Raw genomic sequence first — 27,137 nt, 5'->3', positions numbered from 1 at the left:
ACTAATTTTTGAATATTCCATTTTATTACAGTCGCTGTAAACGGAATGCTAATTGCAATGCAAACTGCATAATATACCACAACCAAGGCAATTTATAGAAGGAAGAGTTTGAGGCGGTTTGGTATGTACTCACTGATGCAATTGAATGCAAACTGGTCATGAGGCCAGCCAGTGGCAGCAACTTGAATGTTAAAATAGATTGTAGATGTAGAGTATTATTAAAACTAGTAAGGCAAATTAATGCCAAAGTCATTTAAACTAATGTTGCATGTATTGTGCCACATTATTTTTAATTAGAGTTATTTTATAGTGAGTTGATCTTAGATCTTTCTTGACTGCAAGATGTTAATATGCTCTTATATTTTAAATATTTACCTTGTGTGGCATGTGGTAAAGCTGGATGTAGATCTGAGAAGAAAAAAAATGAGTTTTTCATTTGGTTATACTTAGTGTTTTGGATGAGCACAGTACACCACACAGGACCTCAGGTTTAAAAACCTCTCACCATCCTCAGTTCCTCTTTCTGCTTTTTGCTTGGGGTTCTACCAGTGAGCTCTGTGCTGTCCGCCGCAGTGACTATGCCTGTCTGCTGTCACACTTCCCAACATGATGATGATATGACTATGTATTCAAATATGAATCTAAGTCCTGAGCCTCAAACTCTTCCTTCTATAAATTGCCTTGGTTGTGGTGTGTTATCAAAGCAATAGAAAAGTAGCTAATACAGTAACTTCAATTGCCATTTTATTGAGAATAAGAAACTGTCAAAAGAGGATTTCAGTTTGCATTGCTGCATTTCTATTCTTTGCATCGCTGCTGTCACTGTGAATGTCCAGGCTCCAATGTAGGTCCACCTCTCCACTCATCCCTAGATTTCATTTCTGTGTCGGTCCACTGCTCCTAGAGTCCCAATTAAATATAAAGAATCTTTTCAAATCAATTTTCCATGAAAATTAGATGCTTAGCATAGCATCAAAAGGTAGCTAAGTATACTCACAGAGAAATGAGTAGAAATACTACATGAAATAAGCAATTTAGGATTAATCAGTATTCCAAGGAGCAATCCTACTTTAATGTAATCTTGGCCTAAAATTTTATTTGAATATTCTACCATTGCTGCTATTCACATAGTCAACAAACCTACTACCTGCCTAGACAGCTGACTCTTAACTATAAGTACTTGAATCTAGTAACTCTGACTGGGAATTTTTGCTTTGTATTTGGTTTTCTATGTCGTCTTTAAAGCCAGGTCTTGTTTAAATGATCCCCTAAGCCCAAAATGTGGAGGCTTGAATGAGAAGGTATTTTGTTTTGGGCTGAAATATTCTATAAATGTCTGTTAGGTCCATTTGATTCATTATGTTTGTTAGTTTCATTATTTCTCTGTTTAGCTTTGGTCTGGATGTCCTGTCAGTTGGTGAGAGTAGGATGTTGAAGTCTCTCACTATTAATGTGTGGGGTTCAAAGTGTGAGTTAAGCTTTAGCAATATTTCTTTTACAAATGTTGGTGCCTTTGTGTTTGGGGTATAGATGTTCAGAATTTAGATATCATCTTGGTAGATTTTTTTTGTTTGATGAGTATGAAGTATCCTTCCACGTCTCTTTTGCTTGATTTTGGTTGAATGTCAATTTTATTAGATAATAGAATAGCTACTCTGCTTGCTTGTTGAGTTCATTTGCTTAGAAAACTTTTCCAGCCCTTTACTCTGAGGTAATGCCTGAGGTATGTTTATCGTATGCAGCAGAATGATGGATCTTTCACCTCCTGGATCTTTTTTTGGGGGGGGGGGGGAATGGAGTTCATTAATGTTGAGAGATGTTAATGGCCAGTGATTGTTATTTCCTGCTATTTTTTATTTTTTTTTTATTTTTTTTTTATTAACATGAGTATTTCCTATTTACATTTCGAGTGTTATTCCCTTTCCCGGTTTCCGGACAAACATCCCCCTAATCCCTCCCCCTCCCCTTCTTTATGGGTGTTCCCCTCCTCATCCTGCCCCCATTGCCGCCCTCCCCCCAACAATCTAGTTCACTGGGGGTTCAGTCTTAGCAGGACCCAGGGCTTCCCCTTGCACTGGTGCTCTTACTAGGATATTCATTGCTTCCTATGAGGTCAGAGTCCAGGGTCAGTCCATGTATAGTCTTTAGGTAGTGGCTTAGTCCCTGGAAGCTCTGGTTGCTTGGCATTGTTGTTCATAAGGGGTCTCGAGTCCCTTCAAGCTCTTTCAGTCCTTCCTCTAATTCCCCCAACTGGGGTCCCATTCTCAGTTCAGTGGTTTGCTGCTGGCATTCGCCTCTGTATTTGCTGTATTCTGGCTGTGTCTCTCAGGAGCGATCTACATCCGGCTCCTGTCGGTCTGCACTTCTTTGCTTCATCCATCTTGTCTAATTGGGGGGCTGTATATGTATGGGCCACATGTGGGGCAGGCTCTGAATGGGTGTTCCTTCTGTGACTGTTTTAATCTTTGCCTCTCTATTCCCTGCCAAGGGTATTCTTGTTCCCCTTTTAAAGAAGAAGTGAAGCATTGACATTTTGATCATCCATCTTGAGTTTCATTTATTCTAGGCATCTAGGGTAATTCAAGCATTTGGACTAATAGCCACTTATCAATGAGTGCATACCATGTGTGTTTTTCTGTGATTGGGTTACCTCACTCAGGATGACATTTTCCAGTTCCAACCATTTGCCTACGAATTTCATAAAGTCATTGTTTTTGATAGCTGAGTAATATTCCATTGTGTAGATGTACCACATTTTCTGTATCCATTCCTCTGTTGAAGGGCATCTGGATTCTTTCCAGCTTCTGGCTATTATAAATAAGGCTGCGATGAACATAGTGGAGCACGTGTCTTTTTTATATGTTGGGGCATCTTTTGGGTATATGCCCAAGAGAGGTATAGCTGGATCCTCATGCAGTTCAATGTCCAATTTTCTGAGGAACCTCCAGACTGATCTCCACAATGGTTGTACTAGTCTGCAATCCCACCAACAATGGAGGAGTATTCCTCTTTCTCCACATCCTCGCCAGCATCTGCTGTCACCTGAGTTTTTGATCTTAGCCATTCTCACTGGTGTGAGGTGAAATCTCAGGGTTGTTTTGATTTGCATTTCCCTTATGACTAAAGATGTTGAACATTTCTTTAGGTGTTTCTCAGCCATTCGGCATTCCTCAGCTGTGAATTGTTTAGCTCTGAACCCCAATTTTTAATAGGGTTATTTGTCTCCCTGCGGTCTAACTTCTTGAGTTCTTTGTATATTTTGGATATAAGGCCTCTATCTGTTGTAGGATTGGTAAAGATCTTTTCCCAATCTGTTGGTTGCCGATTTGTCCTAACCACAGTGTCCTTTGCCTTACAGAAGCTTTGCAGTTTTATGAGATCCCATTTGTCGATTCTTGATCTTAGAGCATAAGCCATTGGTGTTTTGTTCAGGAAATTTTTTCCAGTGCCCATGTGTTCCAGATGCTTCCCTAGTTTTTCTTCTATTAGTTTGAGTGTATCAGGTTTGATGTGGAGGTCCTTGATCCACTTGGACTTAAGCTTTGTACAGGGTGATAAGCATGGATCAATCTGCATTCTTCTACATGTTGACCTCCAGTTGAACCAGCACCATTTGCTGAAAATGCTATCTTTTTTTCCATTGGATGGTTTTGGCTCCTTTGTCAAAAATCAAATGACCATAGGTATGTGGGTTCATTTCTGGGTCTTCAATTCTATTCCATTGGTCTATCTGTCTGTCTCTGTACCAATACCATGCAGTTTTTATCACTATTACTCTGTAATACTGCTTGAGTTCAGGGATGGTGATTCCCCCTGAAGTCCTTTTATTGTTGAGGATAGTTTTAGCTATCCTGGGTTTTTTGTTATTCCAGATGAATTTGCAAATTGTTCTGTCTAACTCTTTGAAGAATTGGATTGGTATTTTGATGGGGATTGCATTGAATCTGTAGATTGCTTTTGGTAAAATGGCCATTTTTACTATATTAATCCTGCCAATCCATGAGCATGGGAGATCTTTCCATCTTCTGAGGTCTTCTTCAATTTCTTTCTTCAGTGTCTTGAAGTTCTTATTGTACAGATCTTTTACTTGCTTGGTTAAAGTCACACCGAGGTACTTTATATCATTTGGGTCTATTATGAAGGGTGTCGTTTCCCTAATTTCTTTCTCGGCTTGTTTCTCTTTTGTGTAGAGGAAGGCTACTGATTTATTTGAGTTAATTTTATACCCAGCCACTTTGCTGAAGTTGTTTATCAGCTTTAGTAGTTCTCTGGTGGAACTTTTGGGATCACTTAAATAAACTATCATATCATCTGCAAATAGTGATATTTTGACTTCTTCTTTTCCGATCTGTATCCCCTTGACCTCCTTTTGTTTTCTGATTGCTCTGGCTAGAACTTTAAGAACTATATTGAATAAGTAGGGAGAGAGTGGGCAGCCTTGTCTAGTCCCTGATTTTAGTGGGATTGCTTCAAGTTTCTCTCCATTTAGTTTAATGTTAGCAACTGGTTTGCTGTATATGGCTTTTACTATGTTTAGATATGGGCCTTGAATTCCTATTCTTTCCAGGACTTTTATCATGAAGGGGTGTTGAATTTTGTCAAATGCTTTCTCAGCATCTAATGAAATGATCATGTGGTTTTGTTCTTTCAGTTTGTTTATATAATGTATCACGTTGATGGTTTTCCGGATATTAAACCATCCCTGCATGCCTGGGATGAAGCCTACTTGATCATGGTGGATGATTGTTTTGATGTGCTCTTGGATTCGGTTTGCCAGAATTTTATTGAGTATTTTTGCGTCGATATTCATAAGGGAAATTGGTCTGAAATTCTCTTTCTTTGTTGGGTCTTTGTGTGGTTTAGGTATAAGAGTAATTGTGGCTTCATAGAAGGAATTCGGTAGTGCTCCATCTGTTTCAATTTTGTGGAATAGTTCGGATAATATTGGTATGAGGTCTTCTATGAAGGTTTGATAGAATTCTGCACTAAACCGGTCTAGACCTGGGCTCTTTTTGGTTGGGAGACCTTTAATGACTGCTTCTATTTCCTTAGGAGTTATGGGGTTGTTCAACTGGTTTATCTGTTCCTGATTTAGCTTCGGTACCTGGTATCTGTCTAGGAAATTGGCCATTTCCTGCAGATTTTCAAGTTTTGTTGAATGTAGGCTTTTATAGTAAGATCTGATGATTTTTTGAATTTCCTCTGAATCTGTAGTTATGTCTCCCTTTTCATTTCTGATTTTGTTAATTTGGACACACTCTCTGTGTCCTCTCGTTAGTCTGGCTAAGGGTTTATCTATCTTGTTGATTTTCTCAAAGAACCAACTTTTGGTTCTGTTGATTCTTTCTATGGTCCTTTTTGTTTCTACTTGGTTGATTTCAGCTCTGCGTTTGATTATTTCCTGCCTTCTACTCCTCCTGGGTGTATTTGCTTCTTTTTGTTCTAGAGCTTTTAGGTGTGCTGTCAAGATGCTGACATATGCTCTTTCCTGTTTCTTTCTGCAGGCACTCAGCGCTATGAGTTTTCCTCTTAGCACAGCTTTCATTGTGTCCCATAAGTTTGGGCATGTTGTACCTTCATTTTCCTTAAATTCTAAAAAGTTTTTAATTTCTTTCTTTATTTCTTCCTTGACCAGGTTATCATTGAGTAGAGCATTGTTCAATTTCCACATATATGTGGGCATTCTTCCCTTATTGTTATTGAAGACCAGTTTTAGGCCGTGGTGGTCTGATAGCACACATGGGATTATTTCTATCTTTCTGTACCTGTTGAGGCCCGTTTTTTGACCAATTATATGGTCAATTTTGGAGAAAGTACCATGAGGAGCTGAGAAGAATGTATATCCTTTTGCTTTAGGATAGAATGTACTATAAATATCTGTTAAGTCCATTTGGCTCATGACTTCTCTTAGTCTGTCTACGTCTCTGTTCAATTTCTGTTTCCATGATCTGTCCATTGATGAGAGTGGGGTGTTGAAATTTCCTACTATTATTGTGTGAGGTGCAATGTGTGTTTTGAGCTTTAGTAAGGTTTCTTTTACGTATGTAGGTGCCCTTGTATTTGGGGCATAGATATTTAGGATTGAGAGTTCATCTTGGTGGATTTTTCCTTTGATGAATATGAAGTGTCCTTCCTTATCTTTTTTGATGAATTTTAATTGAAAATTTTTTTTTATTTAATATTAGAATGGCTACTCCAGCTTGCTTCTTCTGACCATTTGCTTGGAAAAGTTGTTTTCCAGCCTTTCACTCTGAGGTAGTGTCTGTCTTTGTCTCTGAGGTGTGTTTCCTGTAGGCAGCAGAATGCAGGGTCCTCGTTGCGTATCCAGTTTGTTAATCTATGTCTTTTTATTGGGGAGTTGAGGCCATTGATGTTGAGAGATATTAAGGAATAGTGATTATTGCTTCCTGTTATATTCATATTTAGATATGAGGTTATGTTTGTGTGCTTTTCTTCTCTTTGTTTTGTTGCCAAGATGATTAGTGTCTTGCTTCTTCTAGGGTATAGCTTGCCTCCTTATGTTGGGCTTTACCCTTTATTATCCTTTGTAGTGCTGGCTTTGTAGAAAGATATTGTGTAAATTTGGTTTTGTCATGGAATATCTTGGTTTCTCCATCTATGTTAATTGAGAGTTTTGCAGGATACAGTAACCTGGGCTGGCATTTGTGTTCTCTTCGGGTCTGTATGACATCTGTCCAGGATCTTCTGGCTTTCATAGTTTCTGGAGAAAAGTCTGGTGTGATTCTGATAGGTCTGCCTTTATATGTTACTTGACCTTTTTCCCTTACTGCTTTTAATATTCTTTCTTTATTTTGTGCGTTTGGTGTTTTCACTATTATGTGACGGGAGGAGTTTCTTTTCTGGTCCAATCTATTTGGAGTTCTCTAGGCTTCTTGTATGCTTATGGGTATTTCTTTCTTTAGGTTAGGGAAGTTTTCTTCTATGATTTTGTTGAAGATATTTACTGGTCCTTTGAGCTGGGAGTCTTCACTCTCTTCTATACCTATTATCCTTAGGTTTGATCTTCTCATTGAATCCTGGATTTCCTGTATGTTTCGGACCAGTAGCTTTTTGCGCTTTACATTATCTTTGACAGTTGAGTCGATGATTTCTATGGAATCTTCTGCTCCTGAGATTCTCTCTTCCATCTCTTGTATTTTGTTGGTGAAGCTCGTATCTACAGCTCCTTGTCTCTTCTTTTAGTTTTCTATATCCAGGGTTGTTTCCATGTGTTCTTTCTTGATTGCTTCTATTTCCATTTTTAATACCTTCAACTGTTTGATTGTGTTTTCCTGGAATTCTTTCAGGGATTTTTGTGACTCCTCTCTATGGGCTTCTACTTCTTTATTTATGTTTTCCTGGAATTCTTTTAGGGATTTTTGCGATTCCTCTCTGTAGGCTTCTACTTGTTCTCTAAGGGAGTTCTTCACATCTTTCTTGAAGTCCTCCAGCATCATGATCAAATATGATTTTGAAACTAGATCTTGCTTTTCTGGTGTGTTTGGATATTCCGTGTTTGATTTGGTGGGAGAATTGGGTTCTGATGATGCCATGTAATCTTGGTTTCTGTTGCTTGGGTTCCTGCGCTTGCCTCTCGCCCTCAGATTATCTCTAGTGTTACTTTGTTCTGCTATTTCTGACAGTAGCTAGACTGTCCTATAAGCCTGTGTTTCAGGAGTGCTGTAGACCTGTTTTCCTGTTTTCTTTCAGCCAGTTATGGGGACAGAGTGTTCTGCTTTCGGGCGTGTAGTTTTTCCTATCTATAGGTCTTCAGCTGTTCCTGTGGGCCTGTGTCTTGAGTTCACCAGGCAGGTCGCTTGCAGCAGAAAAGTTGGTCTTACCTGTGGTCCCGAGGCTCAAGTTTGCTCGTGGGTTGTTGCTTATGAGCTCTCTGTGGCGGCAGCCACCAGGAAGATCTGCGCCGCCCTTTCGGGGAGCTTCCGTGCATCAGGGTTCCAGATGGCGTTTGGTGTTTTCCTCTGGAATCAGTAATGTGTGCAGAGTGCAGTCTCTTCTGGTTTCCCAGGCATGTCTGCCTCTCTGAAGGTTTAGCTCTCCCTCCCACGGGATTTGGGTGCAGAGAACTGTTTATCCGATCGGTCCCTTCTGGTTCCGGAGTTGTCTCAGATGCAGCGGACCTGCTGCTCCTGGGCCCTCCTCTACAGGAACCCAGAGGCCATATACAGTTTCCTCTTGGGCCAGGATGTGGGCAGGGGTGGGCAGTGTTGGTGGTCTCTTCCGCTCTGCAGCCTCAGGAGTGCCCACCTGTCCAGGCGGTGAGGTCTCTCTCCCACGGGGTTTGAGAGCAGAGAGCTGCTGCGGGCAGGGATCCGCCGGTTTGGGACTCCAGCTAAATACCGGAAGTGTTTTCCTGTTATTTTGATGATGATCATCTTAGTGTGAGTGTGTGTCCACAGGCGCGTATGTGCAAGTGCATGCCTTTTTTTTTTTTTTTTTTTTTTTTTTTTTTTGCTGGTAGGGAATTACTTATTTCCTATGTTTTCTTGGATATAGTTATCTTTCTTGGGTTGAGTTTTCCTTCTAGTATTTTCTGTAGGGCTGTACTTTGGGATAGACTCTGTTTGAATTTCGATTTGTCTTGAAATATCTTATTTTCTCAATATATGGTAATTGACAGTATTCTGAGTATACTAGACTAGGTTGACATCTGAGGCTTTTTAGAGATTATAAAATATTTGTCCAGGCCCTTCTAACGCCCTTCTAGCTTTTAGAGTTTCTGTTGAGAAGTCATGTGTAATTCTGATAGGCCTGCCTTTCTATGTTACCTGACTTTTTTTTTTTTTTTCCGGAGCTGGGGACCGAACCCAGGGCCTTGCGCTTGCTAGGCAAGCGCTTTACCACTGAGCTAAATCCCCCATCCCAGTTACCTGACCTTTTAATATGTTACCCGTGCTGCTTTTAATATTATTTCTTTGTTCTGAAGATTTTGTGTTTTGATTATTATGTGGCAGGAGGATTTTCTTTTCTGGTTCAGTCCAACTGGTGTTTTACATGCTTCTTGCATGGTAATAGGCATCTCTTTCTTTAGTTTGGGGAAATTTTCTTCTCTGGTTTTGTTGAGAATATTTTCTGAGCCTTGGAGCTGGGATTCTTCACCATCTTCTATACCTATTATTCTCAAGTTAAGTCATTTCATGGAATCCCAGGTTTCCTGGATGTTTTGTGTCAGCAGTGTTTTTAGATTTAAAATTTTCTTTTACTGGTATATCAATTTCTTCTATTGTAGATAATATATATCAATTATCTTCTACATCTGAAATTCTCTTTTCTCCTGCATCTCCTGTATTGTGCTGGTAATGCTTACATCTGTTGTTCCTATTCTCTTCCCTAGGTTTGCCATCTCCAGGATTTCTTCAGTGTGTTTTCTTTTTTGCTTCTATTTCCACTTTCAGGTCCTGAACAGTTCTATTTATTTCCTTCACCTGTTTAATTGTATTTTTCAGTATATCTTTAAGGGATTTATTTGTTTTCTCTTTAAAGACTTCTATATGTTTGATTGTATTTTCTTGTATTTCTTTAAGGCATTTATTTCGTTTAAGGGAAAATTTCCTCTTTAAAGACCTCTATCATCTTTATAAGATTGGATTTAAGGTCATATTCTTGTGTTTCGGTTGTATTGATATATCCAGGGCTTTCTGTAGTGGGATAGCTGTTCTTTGGAGGTGCTCTGGCTTTTGTTGATTGTGTTTGTTCAGGGGCCTTTAGCCATCTGGACGGTTTTGGTCACTGGATGATATTCTTATAGTAAGTAATAGGCAAAGGGGGGTATACCTCAATGTTCCTGGTGTGATAGGCCTCTGATGGGTATCTGTGGGCTATATAGTTCCTGACCTGCATTTCTGTATAGTTTCAGAGCCTCAGGTCCAATTAAGATAGGTGGAGAGGTGTCAGGAGAATGGAGGTCTCCCTGCGGGGTACCAGGCTGCTCAGGGTATCTTGGCTTGTCCCAGAGAGCTCAGAGAACAATGAGGATCAGTAGAAGAAGGGAAGCTAATCTGTATGGTTCAGGAGTCTGATAGAGGTGGTGGGAGAGTGGAGCAATTGTAGATAATTTAAATTGTTCTTTATATAGCATAAATTCTAAATGAATCAAAGAGCTAATTATTAAAAATATATTGAAAATACAGATTTTATTTCCTTTGTAATCAAAACACAAAACCTAATACCCCAAAAAAGAAAAGAGTAACTGATTTAGCCAAAAAAGTAAAAATTAAAACCAACAGCATAGTAAAATCATGAACTAATCAATAGAGCAGTGATTCTCAACCTTCCTAATGCTGTGACCCTTTAATATAGTTCCTCGTGTTGTGGTGATCCCAACCATAAAATTATTTCATTGCTTCTTTATAACTGTAGTTTTGCTACTGTTATAAGTCATAATATAAATATTGATATGCAGAATGTCTGATATGCTACCCCTGTGGGAATTGCAACCCACAGGTTGAGAAACACAGCAATAGGTTTTTCATCCTCATGGCCATGTCTAAGAGCTGGAGAAGCTCTGCTACTACAAATACCACTATCTTGAACATGATTTTCTGATATCTCAGGCACAGGGGATAAGGAATGGCAATGAAGTTTAATTCCTCAGTGACTCAGATCACTTTCTACCTCCTTTGGCCAGGATCAGTCATGTAGACACACTGTAGCTGCATAAGAATACGAAAGAAAGCTATTAGACAATGTTTGAAGTTAGTCACCTGATCCGATTCTGTTCTCAGGGAAAGCTCAGTCTGGTAATCATGTTCAGAATAAAATGAAATGTAGCAGTAAATTGTTAATCCACTCTAAATTCCCAGGCAGGTGCACCCACCTCCTCTACACTTGCCCAAATGTTTTGGACTCATGAATGAAAGACACGCACGCACACACACACACACACTCAGCCTTATTTTTAATATGCCTTAACGACACAATGGCTAGGCCACTACCTAACTCCAAGTGGCTAACACACACTCCTCTCTGATATTCCTGATGCTGATACTTAGTAAATCTATATTTCATCTTTGCTTCCCTGGCCCCTGCAGGGCAGTCCTCCTGGGACTGTTCTCCCCGGCTCTGACAAGATTGTTATTCTGTTTTATGAAGATCTCCTGCCTGATCCTCCTGCTTCCCTGACATGGTTGATGGTACTGCTTTTCTTCTTCGCATGGTTTCTTGCCCAGAAATCCTAAAAGTCTTGCCTCTGTCTCCCTGCCAACCATTGGTCACCAGCAACTTTATTGCCAATCAAAGCCAACTGGGAAAAGGGAGCCCCCATGTAATTTGGGGAGCTAAATTAACACAAATAGCATTAGAACCAATTCACAACAATGAAAAGCTTGGGAATCTTGTAGAAAGCTATTGAAAGAATTTTAGTAAGAGAGAACAGTGGCTTAGGAAATTAAACTAGTGCAGTCATGATAGGAAGCATTAAAGCCATCCATAAAATTTGAAAATAGAAGTGTAGTGCAATACAACTGACAAAGTAATGAAAATGAAATAAAATGAAATCCATATATCAAAGAAGTCCTGCACACCCATACCCTATGTGTGTTGAACGCTATCCACAATAACCTAAATGTATACAAATCATAGATTCCTTGGTGAATGCATGGATGAATAAAAACTGTGTATCTGCTTGCATGCATGCATGCTTGCAATGTAATCTACCATTAAAAAAAATGAAGTCAGTTGTAGGTGAATTACTGGAAGACACTATGTTCAATGAAATAAACCAGGCACAAAAATGTGAGTGAGAACTTTGTATGTGAGACCTAAAAACTTGGACAAGTGTAAATAGTAAACTTTTAGTTACTAGAGGCCAAGAAGTAGAGTGAGAAAGAGGGTATATGTTGGATAACGAGTTTCAAAATGGTTGCATTGGAGAAGTAACTTCCACTGTGTCACATCTTAGTGCATGTTTGAATTGTCACTCCCAGTCCCACAAGTTTTTGCAATTATGTGTCAAGTGTTTAAAACAAATAGAACAGCTTTACAGAAAGCTAATCCAGTGAGCAGGCAAGGCCTCAGCATGCAGAATAAGCCATAGAGTTTGTGGACCTGTACATGCCGTGGAAATGCTCCACTCCACAAGCAACCACACCATTGGAGCCAAGGACCACATATCCATCCAGATCACTGTAGCCAAGATTGACAGGGTCACAGGCAGGTTTAATGGCCAGTTTAAAACCTACACTCTTCTGTGAGGCCATTCACAGGGTGAGGGAGTCAGATAATTCTGTTCTCTAATTGATTAATCTAACTGATTGAATTGTCTCAAAAAACTTTTGAGCAGAAGGAATTGGGAATATTTGTCCTAAGTAAAGCAAGAAAGTACCTGTTACAATTAAGTCTGCTTTTACTGTGTAGTAGGGCTAGCGTTTTTATTATGACCAGAACAGGAGCAGCACATACACCTCAGGAGAAAAGCCAGAAGTATGTTTCAAAAAAAAATTAAAATATTTTTAACACCATCTATTCAAAACCTCCTTGTCAAATACAACATTCTAAAGTCAGATACTCTCTCACACACAGTTGTGTCACTGTTTGATGCGAGGATGCATCACTAGGTCTATATCATGGCATCACAATACATAAGAAAAACAGAGAGCAGTAAACTTCACATACATTCATTGGTTGGTTGATTGACAGGCCGATTGAGAGTGGAGGTGCTTATATGCCTTAGTACATGTGGGTTCTGGGGTTGCACTCATGTTTTCAGGCTCGGCAGCAAGTACCACTGATCACCACTGAGTCAGCTTTCCAGCCCAACAATAACTTAAGGTTAGAATTTCTCAATTTGTATACGTGTTCAAAACAAATATGTGGTAAAGGGAAAAAAATTCCTTTTGGGTCTTGTTTTAGAATTAGTAAGGATTCTGATGGTCGAATACAGGACAAGAAGGAACACTTGAAAGTAAAAGATGATTTGGGGCCATTTTACATGTTGTTGCCTTCTGTACCTGTCCTTTTAACTAGTTTTCAGACTTTGGGAATATTTTATGCATAATGCTAATATTTAAAAGGCTTCAAGTTTTATTTTTTTCAGATCAGAAATACTCAACTCAGTTTCTCTGTGAGTTGTATAAGTTAGGTCTTTCTTCCTTCCAGTCCCATATTACCAGAAATAAGACTCACACTCAAAATATATTTACAAATATCTTGGCCATATAACTAGGCTCTCCTCTGACTATAGCATAACTTAACTCCGTATTTTTAATCTGCATTCTGCCGCATGGCTGGTCACCAGTGCTCAGGTACCATGCATCTGTGTCTCGCCACATCTTCCACTGCAATTCTCCCACACATAGCTCCATCCCAAAATCCTTTCTGCCTCCCAGACATCCCACCTCCTATTTCCTGCCTAAGCCATAGGCCATCATCATATTTATTATTGACAGGTGCCATACCCATACAGATATAGTCTCTCTTCTGTGAGTCTATTCTTTCTATCTATCTATCTATCTATCTATCTATCTATCTATCTATCATCTATCATGTATCTATCTTCATCTATCTATCATCTATCATGTATCTATCTTCATCTATCTATCTATCTGTGACTGTCTATGAACAGTTGATTAGCATTTGGCATAAGGAGTTCTTTTTACTCTAAACATTTTTTGGCTATACATCTGTAATGTTTGGCTACTATGACTGCTTTTTTAAAGTTTTCTTTTGTTTTTTAGTTAACAGGATGAGCAGCAGCTGCAGGTACTGGCAGATTGCAAAACGCATAATTACTAAAAGTAGCTGAAGCATATTATAGTGTACTTCAGTAGGAAAAACATCTGGCAATGCTGTGTTAATTTGTCATGAGAGAACTTCAAAGAAAGCACTTACTGCATCTGGCAAATCCATCATTTCCCTGAGACAGATAGTACACCTTTTGTTTGTACTTTTCTCTTACACTGTCAAATAGAACCTTGGGTGATTTAATCTTCATTCTTCAGGAAGGGACGTCATGCACTGAGGGACTTTTCCCATATATTTAGTGCCCCAAGCTGCACAGCACCACCTTTTCTTAAGCTGTGCCTCAGTAATAGTGACTGGAACAATGAGATTAACCGACTTGTAATTACTGAAGATGAAACTGTTTTCTCATGCATTTGTGTCTGTGTGTCCACATGTGGGCAAGTGCATGTGTGGCGACCTGAGGTTGACATCCAAGTTGTCTTTGATCACTTTCTCCACTGACGTGGGGTCTCTGAATTGAACTCAAGAGCTTGCTTACCTGCCAGTTTAGCTAGCCAACTTGCTCCTGGGATTTCCTGTCTCCTCTACCTTTGAAATGGCTCACAGGCCGGTCAGCATGCCCATCCAGTATTTTCCAAGGGGCTATTGTTATATGAAGGAAACCTTGCCTGGCTCCTTTCCAGTACTTCCTCAGCCACATCACTTCAGCTACAGCACACAGCAGTACAACGTAGAATTGAAGTTCACTTAGTATTAGAAATACTCTCAGGCTGCCATGGTGGCAAGATAGAAACAAATAAAAAGGTAATTATTATAAAGCACTTAATGCAACCCTTTTAATTATATTAATATCATCATTATTATATATGTTTTATGTATGTGGGTGTTTGGCCTGCATGTAAGTCTATGCTCCTTGTGTACACATTTGGTCTTCTCACAAGCCAGAAGAAGGCTATGGTTTCTAAAGAATTAATTTATAGATGGTAGTGAGCTACCATGTGACTGCTAGGAATTGAACTCTCTCTCTCTCCAGCCCATGTATATTGCCAACACTCAATGCTTCACCTGGCCTGTTTAATCTCATCCTGTGTGTTCCATTTCCATAAATGGTAATATAATCTACCCCATTGTTCAGGTGGAATTCTGAGTGTTTTCATTGCACCCTTAAGTCCAGTCTTCTAATCCACCACCTAACTGTATCTGAAATCTGGCCTTTCTCTTCCCTCACTATGGTTGAGGTCACTATGGTTGAGGTTACACACCTGAACTACTACTAAAACTACTGCATTTGACTGCAGACATTATCTTTGCTATTTTTTCACTGTGAATCAGCAAGATTTTCAGAAACTCAGATTTAATTTTGTTACTTCTCTTCTTAAAGAATGTTAGCACTTTCCCAATGTATGCAAAATAAATCTTAATTGTTCTGACACATAACATCCTTTGTGACCTATATTTCCAGTTCTTGCCTCTATCCCCCACCTACTAATAACCACGCTGTGCCCCATTCATACAGAACCTCCTTCAGTCTAAATGTATTGCCCTTCTTTACCTCCTGGCCTGCACACAAGGGTTTGATTGTCTGTTTCACACGGCCTTTCCTGCCTTTGTCCATCCAACTTCTATTAGCTTGTGTATAACAGCATACAAACCTACTTCCTCTTGTTTGACAGCTAATTCCCTGACCCTCCAGCCACAAGTATTCCTGTAGCACATGACCATTTCAACAGGTTTAGTACCTACAACTTAAGTGTGGGTAAGGACCGACTCGAGCTGGTCTTTTGTCTCACTAGCACTTTACAGAGTGTAGAACATAACTTGTTCCCATGTGAGATTTCTTTAAACAAATGAACTTTGCAATTCCCCTAAATTACTCTCTGACAAGCACTTAAATTAGGAATCACCAGGAAATTTAGCTCATTATGATAAAAATTTGAGATTTTTTTCATAACTTTAAACTTCATAGGAATAATTTTTATTTAAAAAAAAAAACAAAACAGTAAATGGCTTTAGAACATATTGAGTTTCCTAGTTGTAGTATCCCAAATGTATTTTACTATTAGGAGTCTTCTAGGAAATGTTATCATTGGATTCTCACTAATTCTAGTATGAAATCAAGAACTAACAACCTTGAGAAAACAATCTAAAAATCTGGCATTTAAACTGAAGCCTGAAAGATTAGAAGAAATTAACTATACCAACAAAGGCAGCAAGATACTGCAGATGGGAAGGAATAGCAAGGGAAGCCTATGTGAGAGAAGCATAAGAACAGGATTCAGTGAGCTCCAGTGAGCAAAGCGACCAGAGCATACATTAGCTATTAAAATGCACTTACTTATTTCCAGGAAAATATTGAAGACTAATTCAAATTAAAACCCAAAGTGCAACAGGGGGAAATCAGTGGAGGATTTGAATATCCTTAGTTTGATTTTAAGACTTTTTTATTTGTATTATGTGTTTTATAAGCACACATATGGAAGGCCAGGGGAGGGTGGCAGATCTGTTAAAACAGGAGCTGCAGATGGCTGTGACTTCAGTATAGGTGCTAAGAACTTAACTGCGATTGAGGAGGCTTAACAGAAAATGACAAGTCCAAGATCTGCCTGGGCTATAGAATGACATTAAGGCCAGTCTAGGCAACTTAACAACTTAGTGAGCCTCTGACTACAATTCTACAATAGAATGAGACCTCAAGATATCACTCAATGGTTAAACAAACTTGTATAGGCATGCATGATACCCTGAGCTCCATACCACAGAATAAAAGTTAAAAAAAAATCTTTTGCTGAAATATTCAGTTTGTCAGTTTGTCTATACTTTTAACAAACATATATTCCAAGTAAAAATCTGGATAAAATTACCCTTCTTTAGAATTCCTAGGATATCTGTGAACCTTTTTCACACATCTTGCATTAACTGTCAGAGTGTTTAGGACCATGCCAGAATCCTCATCACTCATACACTGCACCTTGCATAGAAAGCTGCCGTGAAACCTGAGACAGTAGAAATGGTGGCGTCAAACACAGTGGAAACCAGCTCCTATAAGTTACTGAAAAATGCTGGATTGGTGGCTTTAGTGTTAGGCATAGTATTATACTCAGCATACTACTGCATGTTTCCTTTGTTAATAAAACAAGTTAACTTTTATTTATGTTACATAGTGTAGAAAATTATATTGTGCAATGTTTTATATTCTATAAATCTGACTAGAATTTGGCCACTTAATATGAATTATGTAAATGATCTAAGATGTTTACAACATTGATAGGCTAGGCAGTTACTAGTTAGTAATACTATGAATAGTAATTTCTTATTCTGTGCATACTTTTGACATACTCTTTGTAAGAAATTATACAGAAATTGTACACTTTCTCTTTAATTCTTTTTCTTTTCTCATACAGTACATCCTGATGTTAGCCTACCCTCCGTGCACTTTCTCCAGTTCTCCCTGCTCCCCATCCACTACCTTCCCTCTTCCCCAGATCCACTGCTCCCCCATTTCACTTCAGAAAAGAACAGCCCTCCCAGGGATAGCAATTGAACATGGCATAACAAAATGCAATAAGACTAGGCACAAACTCTCTTACCAAGGCTGAACAAGGTAACCCAGTAGGAAGGAAAAGGTCCCAAGAGTTAACAAAAGAGTCAGAGATACCCCCACTCCCACTGTTAGGGGCCTCACAAAAAACCCAAGCTAAGCAACCATAACATATGCAGAGGACCTACTGCAGACACACACAGACTCTGTGATTGCTCCTTCAGTCTCTGTGAGGATATATGAGCACTGCCTAGTTGATTTTGTAGGGTGTGTTCTCCTGATGTCCTTGACCCCTCTGGCTCCAACAGTCCTTTCTCCCACTCTTCCATGTAGTTCCCCAAGCTTGAGCTAATCTTTGGTTATGGATCTCTACATCTGCTCCCATCAGCCTCTCTATTAATGACTGGGCATGGATCCATGAGTATAACAGAATATCATTAGCAATCATTTCATTGAGTATTTGTTTTGTTTGTTTGGTTTTGAATTGTGTGGGTTTGTGGGGGGTTGGTTGGTTGGTTGTCTAATGTCTCATTGTCTAATGTGAAAATTTCCTATAAATATCCCATAGTGTCAGCTCATCCTCAGAAGTCTCTGGTATTAAAGGCAGTGTGAAATGCCTGGCTGAGAGAGGAGCCACAAGTAACAGGCAGACTCTAGGAACTCCTAGATAGAGGCAGTGAAATCACGATGCTTTTCACCCTTTAATACTTTTAAATTTTCTTTCACAAGACAACGCTTTCAAATATTTTATGTTTTGGAAAATATAAATATCTCTAAATCTTTATCCAAACTCCTCCTGTTAGGTTCCTCACTAAATGTTTGTTGAACAATAGCATTTTATGACTGCAAAGTTTTCTATAAAAACTTAACAATGGGGCTGGAAAGATGTTCTAACAGTTAAAAGCACTTCCAGAGGACCCACATTGCTGCCGTTAACCCTAATTCCATGAACCCATTGCTCTTTTCTAGCTTGCTTCGGCACATACCATATATTAAAAAACACATACACATAATAAATAAAAATAAATTTTTAAAAGACAGCCATAGATTATCAAGTTCACACTAATCCCCTGTGTAAATATGATGTTAAATATTTTGAAAATAATAATTCCCATTTTTGAAGTTTCCATTCTACTTAGAGAAGGGGTGTGTTTGTGTGTGTGTGTGTGTGTGTGTGTGTGTGTGTGTGTGTGTGTGTGTGTGTCACTAATAAACATTAGTAAATTCTTCAGATGTACAGAATGTACCTACAGATGTAGGTCATAAAGATGTGAAGTAGAAAGCCATTAAGAGACATAAGGGAGAAGGTTAAAGTCTCTACACCCTATAAAAAGTAGGAAAGTAATCACCTTGCAACGAACCCAAAAGAAGAAAGCCACACAAACATAGTTCCACCTCCAATAACAAAAATAAAAGGAAACAACAATCACTATTCCTTAATATCTCTTAACATCAATGGACTCAATTCCCCAATAAAAAAAACATAGACTAACAGACTGGATATGTAAGGAGGACCCAGCATTTTGCTGTATACAGGAAACACACCCCAGTGACAAAGACAGACACTGCCACAGTAATATGAAGTAAAATCAACTTTCAACCAAAAGTTATCAAAAAAGGTAAGAAAGGACACTTCATATTCATCAAAGGAAAAATCCACCAAGATGAACTCTCCGTCCTGAATATCTGTGCTACAAATGCAGGGGCACCTACATTCATAAAAGAAACCTTACTAAACCTCAAAGCACACATTGCACCTCACACATTAATAGTGGGAAATTTCAACACCCTACTTTCATCAGTGGACAGTTCATGGAAACAGAAACTAAACAGAGACATAGAGAAATCAACAGAAGTTATGAAACAAAAGAATTTAACAGATAGTTATAAAAGATTTCATCTTAAAACTAGAGAATATACCTTCTTCTCAGTACCTTATGGGACCTTCTCCAAAATTGACCATATAACCAGTCACAAAACAGACCTCAACATATACAAGAAAATTGAAACAATCCCAGGCATCCTATCAGATCACCATGGACTGAGGCTGGTCTTCAATAACAATAAAACGACAGAGAGCCCACACATACGTGGAAGTTAAACAACTGTCTAGTCAATGATAACGTAGTCAAGGAAGAAAAAAGAAATTGAAAACTTTTTAGAATTTAATGAAAATGAAGGTACAACATACCCAAACTTATGGGACCCAGTGAAAGCTGTGCTAAGAGGAAAACTCAACTCTGAGTGCCTCCAAAAAGAAACTAAAGAGAGCATACATTAGCACCTTGACAGCATACCTGAAAGCTCTAAAACAAAAAGAAGCAAATACATCCAAGAGGAGTAGAAGGCAGGAAATAATCAAACTCAGGGCTGAAATCAACAAAGTAGAAAAAAAAAAGAACTATACAAAGAATCAACAAAACCAGAAGCTGGTTCTTTGAGAAAATAAACAAAATAGATAAACCCTTAGCCAAACTAACCAGAGGGCAGAGAGAGTATATCCAAATTAACAAAATCAGAAATGACAAGGGAGATATAACAGATCTGAGGAAATTCAAAACTTCAACAAAACTGGAAAATCTGGATGAAATGGACAATTTTCTAGACAGATACCAGGTACCAAAGTTCAATCAGGATCAGATAAATCATCTACACAGTCCTGTAAGTCCTAAAGAAATAGAAGCAGTTATTAAAAGTCTCCAAAAAAAAAAAAAAAAAAAAGCCCAGGACCAGATGGGTTTAATGCAGAGTTCTATCAGACCTTCATAGAAGACCTCATACCAATACTATCCAAATTATTCTACAAAATAGAAACAGAAGGAGCATACCCAATTCCTTCTATGAAGCCACAATTACACGTATGCCTAAACCACACAAAGGCTCCACAAAGAAAGAGAACTTCAGACCAATTTCCCTTAGGAATATCAACATGAAAATACGCAATAAAATTCTCTCAAAACAAATCCAAGAACACATCAAAACGATCATCCATCATGATCAAGTAGGCTTCATCCCAGGAATGCAGGGATGGTTCAATATACAGAAATCCATCAACGTGATCCACTATGTAAACAAACTCAAAAAAATAAATAAATAAATAAACCACATGATCATCTCATTAGATGCTGAGAAAGCATTTGACAAAATTCAACACCCCTTCATGATAAAAGTCCTGGAAAGAATAGGAATTCAAGGCCCATACCTAAACATAGTAAAAGCAATAAACAGCAAACCAGTTGCTAACATTAAACTAAATGGAGAAAAACTTGAAGCAATCCCACTAAAATCAGAGACTAGACAAGGCTGCCCACTCTCTCCCTACTTATTCTATATAGTACTCTAAGTCCTAACCAGAGCAATCAGACAGCAAAAGATCAAAGGGATACAAATTGGAAGGGAAGAAATCAAAATATCACTATTTGCAGATGATATGATAGTGTACTTAAGCGGCCCCAACAGTTCCAGCAGAGAACTACTTAACTTGATAAACAACTTCAGCAAAGTGTTGGGGTATAAAATTAACTCAAACAAATGAGTAGCCTTCTCTACTCAAAGGATAAACAGGCTGAGAAAGAAATTAGGGAAACGACACCCTCCACAATAGTTACAAATAACAAAAAATACCTTGGTGTGACTCTAACGAAGCAAGTGAAAGATCTGTATTGCAAGAACTTCAAGTCTCTGAAGAAAGAAATTGAAGATCTGAGAAGATGGGAAGACCTCCCATGCTCATGGATTGGCAGGATTAATATAGTAAAAATGGCCATTTTGCCAAAAGCAATCTACAAATTTAATTCAGTCCCCATCAGAATTCCAATTCAATTCTTCATAGAGTTAGAAAGAACAATTTGCAAATTCATTTGGAAGAACAAAAAACCCAGGATAGCTAAAGCTATCCTCAACAATAAAAGGACTTCTGGGGGAAATCACCAATCCTGACCTCAAGCAATATTACAGAGCAATAGTGATTTAAAAAAAAAACAAAACTGTATGGTATTGGTACAGAGACAGGCAAGTACATCAGTGGAATAGAATTGAAGACCCAGAAATGATCCTACACACCTATGGTCACTTGATCTTTGACAAAGGAGCTAAAACCATCCAATGGAAAAAAGATAACATTTTCAACAAATGGTGCTGGTTCAACTGGAGGGCAACATGTAGAAGAATGCAAATTAACCCATTCTTAGTGCCCTTATCCAAGTGGATCAAGGACCTCCACTTAAAACCTGATATACTTAAACTAATAAAAGGAAAAGCCTTGAACACATGGGCAGTAGGGAAAATCTGAACAAAACAGCAATGGCTTACGCTCTAAGATCAAGAATCCACAAATGGGCCCTCATAAAACTGCAAAGCTTCGGTAAGGCAAAGGACACTGTCATTAGGACAAAACGGCAACCAACAGATTGGGAAAAGACCTTTACCAATCCTACATCCAGTAGAGAGCTAATATCCAAAACATACAAAGAACTCAAGAAGGTAGACTTCAGAGAGCAAAATAACCCTATTAAAAAATGGGGTAAAGAGCTAAACAAAGAATTCTCAGCTGAGGAATATCAAATGGCTGAGAAGCACCTAAAGAAATGTTCAACATCCTTAGTCATCAGGGAAATGCAAATCAAAACAACCCTGAGATTCCACCTCACACCAGTCAGAATAGCTAAGATCAAAAACTCAAGTGACAACAGATGCTGGTGAGGATGTGGAGAAAGAGGAGCACTCCTCCATTGTTGGTGGGATTGCAAGCTGGTACAACCACTCTGGAAATCACCATCTGAGGTTCCTCAGAAAGTTGGGCATTGTACTACCTGAGGACCCAGCTATTCTACTCCTGGGCATATACCCAAAAGATGCTCCAACAAAGACACATGTTCCACTATGTTCATAGCAACCTTATTTATAATGGCCAGAGGATGGGAAGAACCCAAATGCCCTTCAACAGAGGAATGGATACAGAAAATGTGGTACATCTACACAATGGAGTTCCACTCCACTATCAAAAACAGTGACTTCATGAAATTTATAGGCAAATGGTTGGAACTAGAAAATATCCTAAAAAAAAAAAATCCTGAGTGAGGTGACCCAATCACCTAAAAACACACATGGTAAGGGGTTGAGGATTTAGCTCAGTGGTAGAGCGCTTGCCTACCAACCACAAGGCCCTGGGTTCGGTCCTCAGCTCCGTTTAAAAAAAAAAAAAAAAAAAAAAAAAAAACACACACACACACATGGTATGCACTCACTGAGAATTGGATATTAGCCCAAAAGCTTGAATTACCCAAAATACAATCCACAGACCGCATGAAGAAGGACAACCAAAGTACAGATGCTTCAGTCCTTCTTAATAGGGGAAACAAAATTATTCATAGGGGGAGATATGGAGACAAAGTTTGGAGCAGAGGTTGAAGGAATGGCCATATAGAGCCTGCCCCGTCTTGGGATCCAGCCCATACATACACAACCACCAAAACTAGATATTGATCAAACCAAGAAGTGCATACTAACAGGAGCCTGATATAGCGGTCTCCTGAGATGCTTAGCCAAAGCATGACAAATAAAGACGCAAATCCTAGCAGCAAACCATTAAACTGAGAATGGGGTCCCACTTGGAGGAGTTAGAGAAAGGACTGAAGGAGCTGAAGGGGCTTGCAACCCCTTAAGAACAGGAATACCAACCAACCCGAGCTCCCAGGGACTAAACCACTACCCAAAGACTACACATGGAGCTGCATATGCATATGTAGTAGAGGGTGGCCTTGTTGGGCACCAATGGGAGGAGAAGCCCTTGGTCTTGCCAAGACTGGATATCCTGGTCCCAGTGTAGGGGAATGTCAGGGCGAGGAGGTGGGAAGGGGGGGTCGTTGGGGAGGGGGAACACCCTTATAAAAGAAGAGGAGGGGGGATGGGATGGGATCTTATGTATGGGAACCTGGCAAAAGGAGTAACATTTGAACTGTAAATAAAAAATAGCCAATTTTTAAAAAATGTGTGGGACTTTAATAGGAAAATAAAATAAAAAGAAGAAACAAAAAATAGCATAGCCATTTATCTAAAGTTGTTACTAATGTGTTTTATTTATGAGACAGGCTTCTGTTAGAGGTAAAATTGGAAAGATAAATTACACAAAATCAGAATTCAGAGAATTCTGGAATCTATTCTCAACATGGACTATTTATATTTAGTTCAAAAGCATACAGATGCTGACAGCTATTACTTAAGAAAAATGTTTAAGGTGGTATCCACCAAGAAATATGCTAGGTATGTGTGGTAAGGGGGAAACTATGGTACAGTGCTTATGTGTGCACTGTTCTGAGTGCTGAGTGCATTTCTTCCATTGAAGTTGGTCAATAGAATAAATCTAAAATTTAGTTCTAAGATTTCAATTGTGATTGGAGCACAACGGGGGAGAAGAACAGATGCGGTGAACATTCCAAAGGAAGACTTTTTTTTAATGTAAAATTGGGCAGTGTTTTATTTTCCTTTACAATTTAATAAATACTTCTTGATGGACTGCACATGGAGCAAGTAGTTTAGAAGGATCACGGTGATGGTGTATTCCTGACAGAATGTGGTCTTTGGCAGTGAGTGGAATGACTTGTATGGAGTCACTGTTAAACCAACAAGACCAAATTTATGCACCCATTGATTTCAGCATTATTGGTAACGTGAGCACACTTCCCCCAAATCACCTTGCCTCCTTGTGTCACAAGGCCCAGCTCGCTCACATTCACTTCAATGACTGTACCTTTGGTGATCACACCCAGGGTTGTGTATAATGGGGATGAGGGATTCTTTTTCACACCAAGTATAGGCGGGCAAAAGGTAGCTTTCAGCTCAGGGTGTGTGACATGAACTTTTTTGAAACATAGACCCATTGGCCTAATGAACCTTTCATATTTAGGCGGTTTTCTTGTAAAACCATCACCAACAAAGTAGACTTTAGCAACTATTCTCTTCCATGCTTTCTATTTTCTTTCTTTTTTTTTTTCTTTTCGGATAGCTTTCAATACTTCTGTTTCTCCTTGGGCACAAACTGGGTAGAGGGACCTCCCCTTTTCCTGCCTTTTCGTTTCTACTTAATCATGTTGGAAAGAAAGTACTTTTGCTCTCTGCTGTCCCTCTCTGTCCAGCAGATAGGCAGGGACTGCTCCTTGTGGAGTCTTTTCTTCATCCCTCTTCTTGGTGTTTCTCTTTTCATGCATCTTAATGTTTTTTTTTTTCCATTTGTATCTTCTTGGCGTGGCACTGGTGATGTGAGAACTTACCCTTCAGGCCAATCTTTTTTTTTTTTTTTTTGGCCTTCTTTGAACATTCATGGGCCTCTTGACCTTCTTGCTTTCTCTTTTTCTCATGGTAGTCTAAACAATTTCCAATATCCATATAATTTGAGGTAAATTCAATATATTCATTTTGTAGCATGATGACAGCCATGGAGCAGCCATCTGCGACCTCCCGGGTGCCAAAAACCTCTTAATTTCTGGGTGTCTCTGACCCATGAGAGAAAGGTAGGAGGACTTAATTTAGAGGGAAAAGAGATGTTGCATTTTAGGCAAAGCAAGAAGTAGGAGTTGGCTTTAAAATACTTAGCCTAGATAATTAGGGTAGAAATATTAATAAAATTTTGGCTTCTCAAGAGTTATAGGTTTGCAAGACAATGTAAAAAGTTCTGTGCCTTTAAGATGAGAGTTTTAGGAGGGAAGTCAGAAATAAGGATTAACTTGTTAGGTGTCCAGAAATGTATGTACACGTCCAGATACACTTGTACATACTCATTCATATTCATGCGTCCATTCTTCTTTCCTTCTCTCCCTGTCATTGCCTTCCTCCCCCTCCTCATCTTCTTCATCTTTCTCCTCCTTCCTTTTCCTCTTTCTTCTCCTCTTTTCCATCTTCCTCCCTCCCTCTGTGTCTCTCTCTACTCTCTCCCCTTCACACTCTCATATCTAACACAAATTTAATAGTTGCCTGCCTTGCTGGGTATGGATTGCCAGCACCGCCTTCAGAGGACATAGTACATAGAGATACACCCCAGTGGTAAAGCATATATTTAGCATTCTTGAGACCTAGAATCATTCTCCAGAACCAAAAGAAAGCCACTGATTTTTAATTAAAGGATTAAAGTTTTTGAATCCTGACAATGAGCTTTGTCATCCTAGTTGACTTTTTTTTTTCAGTTACTACTGTACTTTATTGTGTTCAACCAAATCACCATGTTACAAAAATAGCAAGCTGCCATAATAAAAAATAAGGCTCCTCTATCCAGCACCAGATAGCATCATTTTACTTTCAAGCCTAGAAATTGCACACTTGTATATAAACCAACCGAAGATGAGGATTGAGAGTTCATCTTGGTGGATTTTTCCTTTGATGAATATGAAGTGTCCTTCCTTATCTTTTTTGATGACTTTTAATTGAAAATTGATTTTATTTGATATTAGAATGGCTACTCCAGCTTGCTTCTTCTGACCATTTGCTTGGAAAGTTGTTTTCCAGCCTTTCACTCTGAGGTAGTGTCTGTCTTTGTCTCTGAGGTGTGTTTCCTGTAGGCAGCAGAATGCAGGGTCCTCATTGCGTATCCAGTTTGTTAATCTATGTCTTTTTATTGGGGAGTTGAGGCCATTGATGTTGAGAGATATTAAGGAATAGTGATTATTGCTTCCTGTTATATTCATATTTGGATGTGAGGATTTGCGATTCCTCTCTGTAGGCTTCTACTTGTTCTCTAAGGGAGTTCTTTATGTCTTTCTTGAAGTCCTCCAGCATCATGATCAAATATGATTTTGAAACTAGATCTTGCTTTTCTGGTGTGTTTGGATATTCCGTGATTGCTTTGGTGGGAGAATTGGGCTCCGATGATGCCATGTAGTCTTGGTTTCTGTTGCTTGGGTTCCTGCGCTTGCCTCTCGCCATCAGATTATCTCTAGTGTTACTTTGTTCTGCTATTTCTGACAGTGGCTAGACTGTCCTATAAGCCTGTGTGTCAGGAGTGCTGTAGACCTGTTTTCCTGTTTTCTTTCAGCCAGTTATGGGGACAGAGTGTTCTGCTTTCGGGCGTGTAGTTTTTCCTCTGTATAGGTCTTCAGCTGTTCCTGTGGGCCTGTGTCTTGAGTTCACCAGGCAGGTTTCTTGCAGGGGAAAAGTTGGTCCTACCTGTGGTTCCAAGGCTCAAGTTTGCTCGTGGGGTACTGCCTAAGTCCTCTCCGCTGTGGCAGCAACCAGGAAGATCTGCGCCGCTCTTTCCGGGAGCCTCCGTGCACCAGGGTTCCAGATGACGTTTGGTGTTTTCCTCTGGCGTCTGGATGTGCACAGAGTGCAGTCTCTTCTGTTTTTCCAGGCATGTCTGCCTCTCTGAAGGTTTAGCTCTCCCTCCCACGGGATTTGGGTGCAGAGAACTGTTTATCCGGTCTGTTTCCTTCAGGTTCCGGTGGTGTCTCATGCGCAGGGGTCCTGCCGCTCCTGGGCCCTCCCCTACGGGAACCCAGAGGCCTTATACAGTTGCCTCTTGGGCCAGGGATGTGGGCAGGGGTGGGCAGTGTTGGTGGTCTCCTCCGCTCTGCAGCCTTAGGAGTGCCCACCTGATCAGGCGGTGAGGTCTCTCTCCCACGGGGTTTGGGAGCAGAGAGCTGCTGCGGGCCGGGATCCGAGGGTGTGGGACTTCCGGTAAACACAGGAAGTGCCCGGTCCTAGAGGAATTTTGCCTCTGTGTGTCCTGAGTTCACCAGGCAGGTTTCTTGCAGGGGAAAAGTTGGTCCTACCTGCGGTTCCAAGGCTCAAGTTTGCTCGTGGGGTACTGCCTAAGTCCTCTCCGCTGTGGCAGCAACCGGGAAGATCTGTGCCACTCTTTCCTGGAGCCTCCGTGCACCAGGGTTCCAGATGGCGTTTGGTGTTTTCCTCTGGG

At 39.6% G+C, this 27,137-nt stretch overlaps 1 protein-coding gene and 1 pseudogene across 11 annotated transcripts in view; one reads left to right on the top strand and one right to left on the bottom strand.

The window, feature by feature from the left end:
• Positions 1 to 27,137, top strand: part of Sclt1 (sodium channel and clathrin linker 1) — a 158,444-nt gene that overhangs the window by 122,697 nt on the left and 8,610 nt on the right. The window contains exon 20 of one of the 11 annotated variants that reach the window (XM_039101817.2): positions 32 to 121. Within the exon in view, the coding sequence (XP_038957745.1) occupies positions 32 to 98 (67 nt within the window). The 3' untranslated portion in view covers positions 99 to 121. 11 annotated transcript variants of the gene reach the window in all.
• Positions 14,134 to 26,433, bottom strand: LOC134485904 (ribosome biogenesis protein NSA2 homolog; annotated as a pseudogene).

The sequence above is a fragment of the Rattus norvegicus genome, chromosome 2, assembly GCF_036323735.1.
Source record: "Rattus norvegicus strain BN/NHsdMcwi chromosome 2, GRCr8, whole genome shotgun sequence".
Classification (NCBI taxonomy): domain Eukaryota; kingdom Metazoa; phylum Chordata; class Mammalia; order Rodentia; family Muridae; genus Rattus; species Rattus norvegicus.
The sequence above is the reverse complement of the archived record's forward strand: the minus strand, read 5'-3'. Positions and strand labels throughout refer to the sequence as shown.